Source organism: Python bivittatus, unplaced genomic scaffold (genome assembly GCF_059951505.1).
Source record: "Python bivittatus isolate LINGU-HERP-01145 unplaced genomic scaffold, Pbiv_v1 ctg000370_np1212, whole genome shotgun sequence".
NCBI classification, from domain to species: Eukaryota; Metazoa; Chordata; class Lepidosauria; order Squamata; family Pythonidae; genus Python; species Python bivittatus.
Window position 1 is genome coordinate 563,674 of NW_028277062.1, and position 16,826 is coordinate 580,499.

Here is a 16,826-nt window from a genome sequence, read left to right on the forward strand (position 1 = left end):
ATTATGGATCTACAAACCATGGTTTACCATCGATGCCACCCAATGGAACTTCTTCAGCAAATGCCAGTGAAGCAAACCACGTATCGTCTGCTGATTGCTTGCAGACCACATTGGCTGGAGTTCACCTGACATTCAGGCCCCGACTGAAGCAAATCAGGACACGGTTTAGAAAGTTGCTTGAACCTAGCCACTGTTTCAAGATGCTTGTTCAAGATGCTTGAGCCTAGCCACCTACTTGGCCACTATTTTTTAATATTCCATACTATTGTGGCTGCTATTCTATTGTTTTCAGAAGTTTTGTGTGTGTGTGTGTGTGTCTAACAGTTTTACCAGTTCACAAGCTGCCCTGAAAGAGTGAAATACCTCCAAAAGATGGGAAATAATCCAAAAGTGTCTGGTAGCACCTTTTCCCACCCGTCGATTTTATTTAAAAGGCAGACGCCTTCTGGTTTCTTGCTAGCCGAGAATAACACGACTCACCTCCTTCCGTGTCTCAGATGACAGCTTAGCTTTTCGGAGCAATCGTAAGCAAGCCAGTTGAACAAAATAACGCCCAGCAGCATTTCCCGGGGAGCTCGTGACCCACACTTCTGTCCGCAGGGACACCCTCAGATGTGGGATTTTTCAAATCCACCCTTAGATGCAGTGACCGTATTTTCTAGGAAAAAATAAAGGACGAATCTGAAAAAAAAAAATCAAGGTTTATAACTTTGCTTTACAAAAGAAACTTCAAAAGCGAAACCAAGAAAATTTTTAAAAAATGAAATGAATAAATCTGAAGGACAGCTTTCTGAAATAAAGAACTGTCCTTTATAACAAAGGAGGTATGTTCACTGTAAGCCCAGACCTAATCTTCATCTCTTGGAAGTATTTCCTGTTTCAGAATGGTGGGAAATTGCGGCTCCAATTCCGGGCCCTGATTCGAGGGGTTTGGAGGGCTGCAGGAAAGCCATCAGGACACAAATGTAGACTTTCCCCACCCATGTCTTCCCTGTCCTGAGCCTCTACCAGCTGTCTTCCATTGCCAAAAGGAACAGGAAACCATCTGGTGACTTCTATATTTTGGCACTGCTTTTTTTCGGATGTTCATTCGACTTCCCTACAGCTGTGGGATTTCCTTGTGGTCTCCCATCCAAGTCCTGGCTCCGCTCGGCTTCCAGACAAAAATGAGATCGGGCCGGTGTGGCTGCCCTCCCTAAACCCTGGTCCTGTCGGAAAGCCTCCTTCGCAATGAACCTGCCCTCTGTCTCCCCCCTTGAGCACCTCCCCATGTTCCTACAGCTCCCGGTCAGCCATGACGTTGCCCCCAGCGTTGGCAGGGGCCGGACCTCGGCGCGGCAGCATGCCCCTGCCCATCAAACACCAGCTGGTGAGAGCCTCAGCGGTGGACGAGCTGGACTCTCCCCCCAGTTCCCCAGAGGTGAGCAGCCACGGCGGAGCGAGTCCGGCGGGGGGCCGAGGCCCGTACAAAGTCATGTTGCTTGGCGAGAGCGGCGTGGGCAAGACGGCGTTGGCTGCCATCTTCGGGGGCCTAAAAGGAGCTGCCCAGCACGAGGAGGACCATACAGGTAAGGAGGCCCAGAATTGCCCAGGATGTACCCTGGATTCGCTCTTCGCTTCGCCAGGTGGGGAGAACGAAGCACGTGCAAGCAGGGAGCACCAATAGACCGTTCCCCTGGCACAGCTCGGTGGCACAGACGATGCGCCGCATCGCAGTTTGATTTCAGTTTAAGACGTTTTTAAGAAGAGATTTGGAACGCCTGCAAATTGCAGGTGTTCTGAATTTTATTTAAGGGGTCATTTTCTTCTCATTTGCAAGTAATGAAAAGTATGAATGAATGTGCAGGGAGATAGAGCAACGATCACTGTAAATATCATTACGACGACCCCCTGAGGTTTGATGAACCATTTGCTGTTTTATTTCCCCGCAGATCCTCGCAAGAAAACTTCCAGCTTCTGACAGAGGTCAGAAGGTTTAACTTTTTATTCACTCAGGGATATAGGAAAATGCACTGATCTATGATCAGCTGAAAGCATTGGACCGATCAAAAGATTTATTCAACAGAAGGATCGGAACGGTGTTTACGGTGCCATTGATGTGGGATCACCAAAGCAAGCGATAACCATCTATTTGTGGCTTATTAGAGGTCAACAAAGCACATCCAGCAAACACAACAAGAATACATTTTTGTTTCACTTATTCGTACTTGGCGGCCTAATGAGAAAATAAATATTTATCCATATTCTATCACGGAGAGGTTCTATCATGGTTTTTCCATCTGGCACTCCCCGTCCATCTAAAGAACTTTAAAAAGTTCCACCGTAAGGCTGTTTTTCCCATCACAGAGATAGGGAGGGGGAAACAACTCCTGTTGAATTCCTACCTGCTAAAGAACTGCATGAAAATTATGGGAATCTTGCTTTCAAAGAAAAAGAAGAAAACTCGCATCTCAGCCCCAAGATACACATCAGACTTTGGGGTTGAACGTGTTAGTGCAAAGTTGCAGATTTGGAATGGTGTAGAGGTGTTAAGGATCTAGATCAGTGTTTCTCAACCTCAGCAGCTTTAAGAAGGGTGGACTTCAACTCCCAGAATTCCCCAGCCAGCATGGCTGGCTGGGGAATTCTGGGAGTTGAAGTCCACCCTTCTTAAAGTTGCTGAGGTTGAGGAACACTGATCTAGATGTTTAAATTATCGAGGAAAGAATTGTGTAGACACAGGGTGCCTTTTCCATTACAGCAAAATTGTTCCGCTGTGCGTGAAGGGTGAAGCCTTGCTGTAACAATTAGACCGTTTTGCAGTGCTCCTAAAAATACTTTAATTTACCTAATTTCTCCCAAGGATGCTAGATAAAATGAAAAATGAACATATTTCAGACTAGTAGATACTTATAATTAAATTGAGCACAAACGAGGGAGCTGGTTGGCATATCCCTTAACCACCGACTACTTTGGAAAGGTTTGTACTTGTAATAAATAATAAATATCTCGGAATGGTTCTGCATTCTGGTAAATCAGGATCTAACCATCCTCCTCCCAGCAATCACAGCAGTGAAATCAGTAAGGAAGGCATCCTGCAGTTTGTTTCAGGCGGGATAAAGGCAGGGGGATAAAATGAGGAATAACCAGAGAATTAATTTTAATTTAATTTTAATTCAGCGTTAATCCTGCCCCAATCCTTTCCATAGACGCAGCTGCTTCCTGGAATATTGTGCCTGGCACATCACTCTAACCTCTTTTTTCAAACCACGGATAGTCTGAACCCCAGTTTCGTTTTGTTCTTGGCTTCTCTATAAAACATGCAAGAAAAGATCCCGGAATGAATGCTGAGTCTAATCGTTTGCAGTTTGTTTAACCCTTCGGCAGATCTGCTGCCTTGACCTGGCTGAACAGAGTGGAGGCCTCCTTTAATCCCTCTTGCTCCCCATAAAAAGGTGGGAGCGCTCAAACAGACCTCCGTTCTGGCTTGTCCCAAGAAACCAGAGCTCAGAAGAACATGGCTTGACTGTGCTTTGCAAACCAGGTTAATCTGAGACGGCAACGGAATCTCTTCTGTGAATCGGGGTTTCCTGGAGCACCCCAAGTGCCTTCATTGCCAAAACTGCCACCAGAAATATGGGGTCTTTTGAAGACCCTTAAAAACCTGATAGTATAGGATAGAATATTAATTTCAGCATTCTCAAACACTCACTTTCTTCTGCAACTTAAAACAATGGTTTTTTTTCTTCCTGCATCTCTCTTTTCTCACTGAACACAATAGACCCCTCGTCAGTGGGGAAACTGAAATCCGGCCACCTGGCCAGAAAATACTGATCTGTCAAATCATTTCAAAGACCCCCACCATCTTTAAAAAGACCCTGTAGAAACAGGATTTTTTCCTACGATTCCACTGTTCTGCTCAGAGGCTCTTTTCTTTTTTTCCCACCAGAAGATTCCTATGAAAGGAGGTTCTACGTAGATGACGAAGAAGTCACCCTTACGTTGTACGACATCTGGGATCAGGTAATTCCTCTCTCCCTTTCTCTTTTCATCAGCCAGGAGAAGGAAAAATATGCCATTCAATCTAAAAGGAGAAAGATCCAACCCAATCAAAGTTTACAATCCTATACTCTTGATATTATAATCTTCCTGATAATCTGTGGTTGATTCAGCCCACGTGTAAAGTGACTAAAGTTTGTTCATTGGTGATTTAAGGCAGTGTTTCTCAACCTTGGCAACTTTAAGAGGCGTGGACTTCAACTCCCAGAATTCCCCAGCCAGCCATGCTGGCTGGGGAATTCTGGGAGTTGAAGTCCACGCCTCTTAAAGTTGCCAAGGTTGAGAAACACTGATTTAATGCATGACATGGACCCAAATGTCATTTTCGGTCAACAATTCATGTGTGAATGCAGCAAGTGGCATTTAATTCTGAACAGAAGATTAGACGCTTGGTTCGTTGGGTCCAATAACTGATTTGAAACCTTCCGGCCCAATAAATCGTGCGGTATAATTCAACATTTTATTTATTTATCTTTAAGCAGAAGTAGGAACACCTCTTTAGGAGATGTCTACGTTTCATCCATGCCAGGAAACAGGCTTCGTCTAAGATGCTGCTGGTCCGTAAACCTGAACGCTCTATAAATACCCTGTTGCCTTCAGCCCCGTTCACGTGCAAATGTCTTTTCAGCTAAGCAGAGTAAAGACGACGCCGACATTCAAATTTGAGTTTCTTTTCCCATCTTAACCCACAGTGGGAGGATTTGGACCGGAATTGCGCGGCTAAAGAAAGGCTGATCTAAATTTCTGCATTAATTGCCCCCGAGCAAATCAGATTATCGGCCTAATTAAAACACACCATATAACCCCCCCCAAAAAACAAAGCATAAAAGTACAATTCTTTTCTTTAGCTGATTGACCTTCCACACTAACTAGATTTGTGTGCAATACAGGAGGATGTTAACAATGCCTGAAGTTACCCTCCTTGGCCTGAATTTCTGATTTCCAAACGATGCCATCTCAAACTGCATGCCCAGAAATCAGGAATTCAGAGATTCTGGCAGTCTGCATTGAGTGAGTCAAGTTTCTAGTCCTGAGCGATTCTGTGAATTTTTCCTTGTGAGTTTTTCGGAGAGTTTGGGGTAAATATGCTTCCGTGAGGTTTCTTATGGGTTCATAATTGCATTTTCATTTCTAGCCCACTCTCAGCTGGGGTGCAGCAAGGAAGTATATTTCACCTATTCATTGAAGGCACCTTTAAGCAGCAAATGTTTAAAATTTGCACAAGCGCGAGCTCTGAGTTTAGTTTCCGCGGCAGAGGGAAAAGGTAACAAAGAAGACTGAACGGTTGTTAAGGGAAATGTGGGGAATGACTAACGTTTGGGGTAAATATTCCGAAAAGGAATCTGAGGGATAAGCAGCAGACTTGGAGTGAATCTTGCTACAGATTTGGCACGATTATGCAGATGTGCACGAAGGTCCGGTGTTATCTGAGATTAACGCAGAGATGACCGACAACACTGAACCCTCCAAATGATGTCGCCGAGCGGCTTTTAAGTTTAAAGATGTAGTTGTAGAGAAAGAGATGACATCATTTCACAAGATCCCTTAAATGGAGGAAGACGCTGCATATCAACCTATGCAAATTGCACATCTGCTTGGAAACCACGAGTGTTAATAGAGTACTACAGTGCACAGATATGCAAATCGATATGCAAATGCCGCCAGGGTTCCCTCCAGATAGAATGGCAGCATTCTGCGTTATGCAAATATATGCAAAACGCGTTCCCGCACTAGGGCATCTTCAGAGGCCATTTCGTCCCCATTTTCTGCAAACACATTCATTCTTTCTCGAATAAGTCAGTGTGTCTTTCCAAATCCGCCTAATCGTTCCATCGTGGAGACCCGGTGTTTCAAAGCTGGCTTAATTTAAATTTCATGGTTTGATTTTCATTTTTAAGGGAAGGATTTCTATCCTTACAGGCTACGTTACATTTTATTGCATCGTCATAAGATAACAATAGGGCTTGTTTTATCCATCTGCATTCCTGTCGTTAAAGAGCTGGCACGTTTGACTAAGTATCCAAACTCCGAGTGCACGGAACAGCTTTTTAAAGATTTGAACTCGCTTCCCCACAATTGCTTACATGAGCCGTCCACGGGCACAGATTTTTCCATTCGAAATATCGTCTTCTCTCCAAGTTTCAGCCACTCGAAAGGATGCCTTGTTTTTTTCAACGGGGTGCTTACCGTTGAAAATGTTGGTTTCAAATATTTTTATAGGCAAAAATAGTTTATTTCAAATATTTTTGGAGGCATAGGCCCGCAGATGCAGGGAACCGCCCAGAATCTCAGCAAGTGGCAGCAGTCTGGACAGAAAGTAAACTGGGTTAGCTCTAGTGAGCATTTGGATGGAGGACCACCAGGAAGCCCCAAAAGCCAGGCAGGGAGTCAAAAAAAAATTATGATGATGATCATCATCATCATCATCACCACCACTATAGTTTCAGGAAAGCCAATGCCTTTAATGAAAGGAGGGTCTGTCCATAAAGGTCTTCCTTGGATCAACTCCACCATAGTAAGAGATTATAGCAGGGAGGCTTTCAAAACGCCAAACCTGAGATCCAAAATAACTATCCTACGACCATGTTCCACTACCCCAAACCCAAGAAAGAGGAACTACATGTCGACCTGGAGTCGGGGCCCTTATTTTGCCCTCCTTTGAGGCCCACAGGTGCAAACGGGCAGACAGATAGGCAGTGTCGCATAGCGGGTAAGGTGTTGGGTTAGGATCAAGGTTCAAGTCCACTCCCAACCCTGGATCATCAGAGGCCGGTCAGCCCAACCTACCCTGCAGGGTCGTTCTTATGGAGAAAAATCAGAGGTGGGGATACGCATGGAGGGGCCTCTATTCTAATAGCAATAAAAAGGATAAAACCCTGGTAAAATGCAGGAAGAGGAGACCTCGGCCTGATACTAGAAAGCTGCGATTCCTTAGCTGTTATGATTCATCGGCTCAAGGCTTCCCTTCGCCCTGCGACACCAGCGAGAAAAATCCTCCGCAGGAATCAGGATCCGCTTTCGGCTGTTCCCCCTCCACAGCTCACCTCCTCAGCCTTTAATGCTTTCTTTCCCCGCCCCGCTTTCCTTGGCAGGCAGATCCTGGAGAATGGATGCAAGAATCCTGTCTCCAGACGGGCGATGCCTTCCTGGTGGTGTTCTCGGTGACTGACCGGCGCAGTTTCACCAGGGTGCCCCCAACCCTCTTGCGCCTGCGGGCAGGAAGCCCTCGGACCGATCCCCCCATTATCCTGGTGGGGAACAAGAGCGACTTGGCCCGTTCCCGGGAAGTCTCCAGGGAAGGTGAGTTGCCCAACGTTTGTACGGTGGGAGCAGGTTGTCCGGAGGCAGCCATGCATGGGACTACAGCACCCTCGTGCCTGTTGTGTTTGCCACGGTGGAGAGAAAGATGACCTTGATGGAGATACGCAGGAACTGTGCCCTAGGGCAGTGTTTCTCACCCTTGGGAACTTTAAGGGAGGTTGGACACGGTTGAAAGTGGTCCAGTATGATGGGATCCAGCGATGGCTTCTTGAGGAGGGGCAGACCAGTGCCTCCTTAAGTGGCGAAGGGGCAACACTCTCTCTCAAGGATGAATTCACCACCGCTAGAACCCACCCACATGTCATCCCCCAGGCAGCCTTGGCCAACCAGGAGGGATATGGGTCTAAAGGGCAGGTGGCTGAGATCATAGTCATGAGGACCCTGCCCACTTCCTCAGGCCCAACAGGTTCAAACCATTCCTAGATAACAGCACAGGACTGTGCTCCAGGCATCTCCACAAGACCTGCACCAAGGCTGGAGTCTACCATGCTCAGAATTCCCCCAGCATGATTCCACCACCATGACCTTCCACCACCCTGATTCCATCACCATGACCTGCTCAGGACCTGCACCAAGGCTGGAGTCTACCACCACCACCATGATCAGATCAAACCTTAACTGGTTGCAACTGAGAGCCATCTGTGATCTCCAATGGATCCCACTGATTTCCAGAGAGTGCTTGGGGAACTTCCCAGCTATGGAGTCCTTGGTGTTCTCTGAGCTTGGTTGTTTTCTTGCAGACGACTTAGCCAGGTAACAAAATGTCTGCAAGCAAACAACCAAGCTCAGAGAACACCAAGGACTCCACAGTCCAACCCTGAGCTACGGATATTCTCCTCTCTTGGTAATTTCCCAGCTGTCTGGCAGACAAATCTGTTCGATGCCTGGTGAGTCGCTGAAGCAAACTGGATGCTGGGCGGTATTGTCCCAAGTACCCTGTATCTGGAGGGGTCTGTTCCTGGTTGGCACCTTGTGTACTGAGACCCTCTAGGAAATCATACTAGAACCGAGGCCTGGAGCACTAGTGAAGGAAGATGAGAAACAAATCCAACTGCCCTTGATTGCATGGTCATGGTTGAGCCTACCCCTGGCTGATAAGGGAAGCAAAGTGGTTGACTTCTCCCTTGTGGCCTGTATGAGCTGTTGTCCTGAGTCCTTGTTTAGGGTGGCCAACTTCAGTTTAGGGAAGAGTCATTATAGAGATCCTGCCTGGCTGTGGTGTTCAGTCTGGAGAGCAGATTGGATTCTGATGTGCCAAAATCTGGATTCCTCACAGGCAGAGTCTTTGGTGGTGACTAGCTATGTTCTCTGGGACTCCTTTTGACCTGTGATGTCCGAGGAAGTAAATTGAGTGCTGTCCAGAGTGTCCTGTGCCACATGCAGTTTGGCCCTCTGCCCATCCTGGCTCTTGCAAGGAGCAGGTAGAGAAGGGACTGCTGGATCCATGAGGTAGTTAACATCTCTCTACATGAGAAGGGACTGCCACAATCCTGAAGGAGACCTCCGTCACCTCCCCTTCCTGAAGAGGCCACCTCTGGGTCCTGCAGTCCTAGATAACTCTCGGCCAGTCTCTAACCTCTCTTTGGGGGGAAGGTTGTGGAGATCAACCACACGGCCCCCTGGAAGAAGCAGAGCTGAAATTAGAAGGTGCTGGTTCTCAACAGCAGCACCGTGCTTTTAAATAGCTTCCCCGTGGAAGTTGAGCTAGTCTTCTTTTTGATGGCCTTCAGAAGGTAGCTAAAAACTGACAGTTTCAGGAGAGCATTCCAGCGATGCTCACCTACTGTGCACCTTTTACATGTTTATTTGCTATTGTGATGGTCCATGCGGTGTGTTCATGTTATAGCCTTCTTACTTTGTCCATTTTTGTTGGAATCTTATCATGGATCTTAGCCTACCTTAGGCACCTCCGGGAGCTGTGAGATTGCAGATGGATAGAAATCCAATAACGAACTAAACCAATAAAGACCATTTTTAGAAACCAGGGGTAGAAACCGATTTACAATCTTGAGGGGTCAAAAAAAAAAAAAAGGCCAAAAACCCAGATTGCTAAATTGCTTCCTCCTCCTCCTCCTCCTCCTCCTCCTCCTCCTCCTCCCTCCTTCCTCCTCCTTCTCCTTCTCCTCCTTCTTCCTTCTTCCTCCTTTCTCCTCCTCCTCCTTCTTCCTTCTTCCTTTTTCCTTCTTTCTCCTCCTCCTCCTCTTCCTCCTCCTTCTCCTTCTCCATCTTCCTTCTTCTTTCTTCCTTCTTTCTCCTCCTCCTCCTTCTCCTTCTCCATCTTCCTTCTTCCTTTTTCCTTCTTTCTCCTCCTCCTCCTCCTCCCCTCCTCCTCCTCCTCCTTCCTTCTTCCTTCTTCCTCCTCCTCCTCCTTCTCCTTCTCCTTCTCCTTCCTTCTTCCTTTTTCCTTCTTTCTCCTCCTCCTCCTCCTTTCCCTCCTCCTCCTTCTTCCTTCTTCCTTCTTTCTCCTCCTCCTCCTCTTCCTCCTCTTCTTTCTCCTCCTCCTCCTCCTTCCCCCACCCCAGAAGGCCGCAGCCTGGCGGTGATGATGAACTGCAAACACATTGAGACCTCAGCAGCCTTGCATCACAACACGGAGGAGCTGTTCGAAGGGGTCGTGCGCCAGATCCGCCTGCGCCGCTGTCGGCGCGAGGGGGATCCCTTGAGCCGGGAGGGAGCCGTCGGCCGTCGCGAAAGCATCACTAAAAAAGCTAAGCGGTTCCTCTCCAGCCTGGTGCCCCGCAACGGACGCTTCTTCAAGCAAAGATCCAAATCCTGCAACGACCTTTCAGTGCTATGAACGTGCAGCCTTCTGAAGACCCCAGAAGTTTCTCCAAGGAAAGACAACCATCTCTTGCTTCTCCCGTCCCCGAACGCACTGCAGGACAGCGGCCGCCGCCACCCCTCCGGACCCTCCGAGCGTGTGACAAGTTGCTCCTCTGAGGCTCAACTCTCTAATCTGCTTTGATGCATCACTTATCAAGCTTCACTTTTTGCACAACACTGAATTATTAGGAGGACCTTTGGGGGGGGGCGCGTGTGAAAAAAGATCCCACCGTAGAAGGCGGTTTAAGATACTCCTGGAGGATTTGGAATTGGGCCAAGATGGAAAGAAGTGCGCACCTCCTCATCTGCCTGATAAATCTCCCTCACCCCCCCCCAAAAAAATCATTGCATTCTTGTGAGATGACTATTGGTGGGGGGGTGACGGAGGCAGGGCCCGCCGTAATGTTCAACTTCAGCTTTTAAATCTGTTCTTACACGCGGGGCCAAAAGAGACTCAGGGTTTTCTTCTCGATCAGCGTTTCTTCTCCTCTGTCGCAACCCAAAGGCTCGCCTTCCTTTTAAAGAGTTTTTAAATTTTTGCCAAGGCTCCGGCTAGGGAAAAAACACGGCGCTGCCCACCGTCAAACCAGCAAGGCCGGTGCAGGACGCTTTTGCCGTTCTGCTCTTTTCCTATAACCGTGGAAATGACCTACTTTGTGGTGCCTCTTTGCAGCCGCTCGCCTCTTTGAAATGCTCTGAAATCCACGCAATGGCGAATCTCACCTCGAAGAGGCCTTGCTTCAAGCCATGGACTGGCACCCTAGGGTCCATCCCACCCCAACGCTTCCCGCTGGCATAAACGATGTGCCCTTCGCTTTGACGGGGAGAAAGAAGGGAGCCTCGGCTTCCTGCAGAATGGGAATTTTGAGCTCTGAACTTCACGTTTCCCAAGAGCATTTACAGCAGCGTTCTTCAACCTTGGCAGCTTGAAGATGTGTGGACTTCAACTCCCAGAATTCCCCAGCCAGCCATGCTGGCTGGGGAATTCTGGGAGTTGAAGTCCACTCCACTTAAAGTTGCTAAGGCTGAGAAACACTGCTGTACAGACATCCTTCAGTGGGCCGGATTCAAGCAGGTAATTGCTGCTTTGAAACACCTATTTTCATTTGCTTATTCGTGCTTCATGGTCATACTTTTCTTTTAAGCAACTGTTTTATAAAGACTTCGGCAAGGCAACGCTGTTTTCTACGTTTGGCGCATCGGCAGAGACAGCAGCCGGGAGCAACGGGCTGTGTTCAGTTATCTTTGAATAGTTTTTTAACCAGCTCATCCTTCTAAAGAACCTCGAAAACCAAACCTTTCCGTCCTTCAGACGTGGTGAATAGCCAAATCCCCCCCAATCCCGCTGCTATGCTAGATTTCTCCTTTTTAAGACTTTGGAGCGGAACGTGGAGCTTACTCCAACCACTATCCTTGGGTGATAATGATGATGATGATGATGATTTAATTGAGCTTTCAAGACCCGCCAAGGAACCAGACAAAGCAGCTTTGCTATGCCTCGCTTCAGCAGCTCTTCAAGAGCACTTTCATTCGGAAGAGAGAATGGGTTCAGATTCTGGAATAATTGAGAGGTTAAGGAGGGGTCTCCTCGAGCCCTTTGGAAAAATTGAGAGGGAACGCCTGACTGCAGCTGGTTGTGCCCTTATTTTCAATTAAAGCCATTTTCTACTACATTGCACCGTCCTTATCACGGGCCAGGGTTTTGGCCATATGAAAGCGGCGGGCATGGCGATCAAGGAGGGAGGGAGGGAGGGAGGGAGGGTGAGATAAGAAATGAGTGGAAGGAGGAGTAACCTCGATCGTATTTCAACCATTTCCCCAAAATGGCCTTGGGAAGGAGGAACGGGGTTGGCCTCCCACTTAGGTGCACTTTGGGGAACATCTGGAGATTAGGAGCAAGAGATGCTCTTTCTGCTTCACGGGAGAGGCAGGGAAGCTCTCTGCACATGGCCGGGGGTGCTGTGCTTCCACTCCTTCGGCCCTTTTCTAGTTCGAACCCTTCTGGGAGCCGAATTCAATTGGATTTTGATGCGGAGGATGATTGGGGTGGTAGGACGGCTCCCGGGTTTGGTGGGAGAGACACCGAGAGGCACAGAAGACTCGCCACTAACATCTAGTGGCCATCAAGATTCCTGCAGCCCAGATCTGGGATCCAGGAGTCCTAGAGCAAGGTTCTTCAACCCTGGCAACGGGTGGACTTCAACTCCCAGAATTCTCCAGCCAGCCTTGTGATTCGCTTAACGGCTGCCGTAATTCGCTTAATGACCACTGCAAAAAAGGTCATAAAATTGGGCACGACTTGCTTAACAACCACCCCACTTAGCAACAAATGTTCCAGTCCCTATTGTGGTCATTAAACAAGGACTATCTGGACAAAGGTTGAGAACTCCAGCTGAAACTCCTTGCTGGCTGGGGAATTCTGGGAGTTGAAGTCCACCCGTCTCAAAGTTGCCAAGGTTGAGGAACCCTGTCCTAGAGGACAGAAGGTCTATCCAGCTCGAGAAAGAGCGAAAAAGGAGGTGAAGACCCAGAGAGGCAAGAGGCGGTGTCTGGAGCCTTTTTAAGATGCAAGCTGTGTCTCCCCCGATCAGCCACGGAGACAAGCTGACGGCTGAAGCTGTCACTGTTTTCCAGAAGGGCCTCCTACGCCCGTTCTCGGAGAACAGCGCCTGCAACAAAGAACATCATTTTCTTCCCACCTCTCCTGGCCCTCCAGCTTCTGCTTCCTTACCTTGTTGTACCTCTCTCACGCTTTCCCCCATTCCCACCTCCCCAGTCTCTGCCCCTCGTGGAGAACTGCGTTCTTGTGCAGAGAATGCTTCAACCGGTGCAAACGCCCTCTCTGTGCACGCCTGCTCTCCAACCACAGATCTCGCAATCACAGTTCTTGTAAGGGCGGAGAGACGGCTTGACGGCGATGGTTAGTTTTTTTGGGGAGCCTTGCAGGAAAACTCCAGTCTTTTGGCTCGCATTTAACATAGATCAACTGGATTGAGTCCCCCCTTGGGGCTCCATGACTAGCCATTCAGTGTAGGAACATGTGCCAGAAGAAGGTAAATGGGGAAAACTTAGCACCTCTATTTCAGCTGGAGTTCTCAACCTTTGTCCAGATAGTCCTTGCTTAATGACCACAATAGGGACTGGAACATTTGTTGCTAAGTGGGGTGGTTGTTAAGCAAGTCGCACCCAATTTTACGATCTTTTTTGCAGTGTCATTAAGCGAATTACGGCAGCTGCTAAGTGAATCACGTGGTCGTTAAGCGAATCATGCAGTTCCCCATTGATTTTGCTGGCTGGGAAGGTCGCGAATGGCACTCATGTGACCTCAGGATGCTGCAACTGTTGTAAGTGCGAGCTGGATGCCAAGTGCCTGGATCGCGATCAGGTGACTGTGGGGGTGCTGTGACGGTTGTAAGTGCGAGTACTGGTTGTAAGTCTCTTTGCTCAGCACCGTTGTAACTTTGAACGGCCACTAAACAAATGGTTGTTAAGTGAGGACTACTTAATTTTTCTTAATTTTCCGGCTTTAATACAATGGAAATGAAAAGACTGCATTTCTGGAATCGGAGCTTGTATGTTTTCAAGCACTTTGTGATTATCTGTCTGTCTGTCTGTCTGTCTGTCTATCTCCCCACCCCCAGCAGCTTTTCAAGAAAGTTTACTAGGATTTCTCCTGTCTCCCACCTGAAGTACTTCCAAGTCCCATCTGTTATAGGTATCACAAAGCCCCAGATTACAAAGTCCCTTGCAGGTTGCTACGTGTTTGGAGAATATTCAGAAAAGTAGACAGAGTTCTACCTTTTCTGCCATTATCTCCCCAAGTGGGACTTGAAGGGCAGCTGGCCCCAGCCTGAGGTAGCACTGGGTCCCCAAGGTAAAGAGTCCTCAGTAGACTTGTTTTCCAATAAATTTCTCCAGGATTTATTTCAGTTACCTCCCACCCTTCCTCCGAGACCAGAGCAGCAGACTGAGTTCTTTTCTTCCCCTGCCTTTTATCCTCACAAGCGTGTAGAAGTTATTTAAAGCATTTCCATCCCATTCTCCAGCTGAAAAGACTCTCAGAATAACTTAGAAAGAATCAGTAAGAATAAGGTCACACATGACTGCAAGTATAACTTGATACGACATTAAAGGATAATGGGATGAGGAGGGCAGAGGAAAAGAGCAAGCTCTAGTAGCAGACATTAAAGTCAAATATAGTGTTATGATTACCTGCTAGAAGAGAAGGGGTTAAAGACCAAGAGCCTCTTTCAAGTTGGTGACCATATTCCTGCTTTTCCATCTCTCCTTCTGATTAAAATATGGAGCCTAACCAGCCCCAAACATATAGGTACAGCTATGCCCCTATGCCCCCATGCCATGCTGGTTGCCAAAGGGAATATGGCCCAGGCCACTATTAAATCCATGGTGTCCCTATTCATGAATCAAAAAACCCTCAAAGAATCCACAGGGTCCTGAGAACGACTGAGTTAACGTAAGGGCTTCCAAAACTTTTATTATTCTCTGTCCCTTCTTGATTCCCAAATCAGAAGCCTGTTTAAATAATAAAAATTACGTTTTTGATACGATTATGGTATAGGAAATAGAACATTTTAATTGCACTATATTAAAATTAGTATTAATAATACAGCCTTCCCCAGATACGTTGGGTTACAGTGCATCAGTCAAGGTGTCTGCTTTTTAATAAAATTTCTTCGTCTGAAAAGATGCTACCAGACTCCTTCCGGTCATTATGATGAATGCCCCCATTATTGCTTCGATGGGATGTCATCCTTCATTGCTGTTTCCTCTAAATTTGGTATGTTCCACCAAGCACCCAGGAGACAGACAGAAAAGGCCCAGATTGATCAAATCAAGGAGAACAGCAAACACCCGCTGGGGAAAGTGGTTACGGTCCAAGATATCTGAAGGGCAGCAGATGCAGGGGCACTGAATTCAAGATCACCCCAGGTGTTCCACCCTGAAGATGCCCCCCCCCGGCAAAATCAGTGCTTTCAGAATTGGATCTCTTTTCAAGTTATCCCTGTGAAGCAATTGAACAGATCAGCAAAACGGGTGGCTGGTTCTTTGTCTTGAGAAGGGGAGAGGACGCTGTGCTTTGTTGGTGGGGCAACGCCACGCTGCAAAGCCGCCACATCCTTCCTCCTGGGCCAAAAGGGGATCATTCTCCCCAAAGCCAAACTTCTTCTCTTCCTACTCCCCCCCACCCACCCAACCTGGCCATCCTCCTCTGTAGAGATCTCCATGGCTCACGACTCCCGAAACTGAATTGAGTTTGGAAGGGGGGAAGGGGAGAAGGTATGAGATACCCATCACTTTGCCATGGAAACGTCCTTGTGGTCCACAGTTGGGGAGTTGCCATGGAGACAGGATGTTTCCCGTTGCCACAGCAACCAACTTCTGCTTACTGTATTAGGACACGCTAGCAACCGGCGCCCAGCATCCAGCCTTTGGGAACAGGGATCAAGGACGAGGGAGGTAAGGCTATTGCAGGGTGGGGAGAGGAAGAGGAATGAAGGGGCCATCTATGGCAAGGTGGAGTCTCAGTTTTGGGTTCCTGGGGTGGGGAGGGGCCCCACAACTTGGCAAGGATGCCACGCAGGGCAAGGGGGCTCCCCGGGGAAATGAACTTGCCCCCAAGCCTCACCCGCCTACGTTCAGATCCGTCTGCTGCTCAGCTGAAGCTTCACCTCGGAGCCAGGAACAAAGCAAAGGGGTACAGGACGACAGCACCCAATCCCCCAAAAACCAGCCTGCCTGCAAGCAAAACCAACCCCTCTGTGTCAGAAAACCCAGGGCACCTTTTGCCTCCTGTCCCCATCCCACCGATACCTTGTGGGATTTGTCACGCCAGCCATGAAGGAGCCAAGAACGTGGGCCCCTTCCCAGGCTGGTGGGATCAGAAGCAACATCTACAAACAGCAGCTTCTGCTCCACGGAGAGTGGGGGCAAGAAGGGCAGGGAGGGGAAAGGAGAGGGGACCCCCGGCTGACCGCAGGGACAGGACACTTTCCCTGTGGCAGGCGTTCTGCAAAGACAAAGGCTCAAAATTGCATAAATGGCCCAACCTTTCTGCCAGAAGCCGATTGAAGGGGCCGGCCCATCTGCCAATTCCTCTGGGTCACTGGCGAGTTGTGGAGACGAGGCCAAGCCACAGCGATGCCGCTAATGCGCCCACAGGGATGAAACGAAGTCAAAGGCTCCAGGCTTGGGAAGCTAAATTAAATCCGACACCACAGAATGGGTACCCCACTTTATTAATACTTTGTTCCTAGCCTTAGTACTTTTTTGGGGGGAGGGGAAGGAATTTTCCTTTTAATCACTCCTATAGAGAAGCGTTTAAGTATTTTACGTGGACGCTTTCTTCTCATATCTCAAATCGTACATACCTTGGGGGGGTGGGCAAAAGGAAGAGAAGAGGGAAGGATGCATTACCAAACAGGTTTTGGAAATACTGACCCAAATTAAGAACTATACCTTCCTTTCCCTTCTCACTAGGGCTCTCCCTGTTGAGAAATATCGCCCCCCCCCCAATATTTTAGCCTCACCCTACAGATTTCCATCTCTTTTCAGAAGAAACTCTTCCCAATCCTTATAGTGCCCGGGGGGGGGGGGGGGGGCTGAAAAATGGGCCATACGCTTGG

General features: G+C 48.2%; 1 protein-coding gene across 1 annotated transcript; it reads left to right on the forward strand.

Annotated features, from left to right (window-relative positions):
- Positions 1-1,294: 1,294 nt before the first annotated feature.
- On the forward strand, positions 1,295-11,038 carry REM2 (RRAD and GEM like GTPase 2). The gene is made up of 4 exons (XM_088142192.1): positions 1,295-1,568; positions 3,929-4,002; positions 7,131-7,338; positions 9,882-11,038. Exons 1-4 carry the CDS (start codon positions 1,295-1,297, stop codon positions 10,154-10,156), a joined length of 831 nt encoding a protein of 276 aa, XP_087998318.1. The 3' UTR covers positions 10,157-11,038.
- Positions 11,039-16,826: the final 5,788 nt, after the last annotated feature.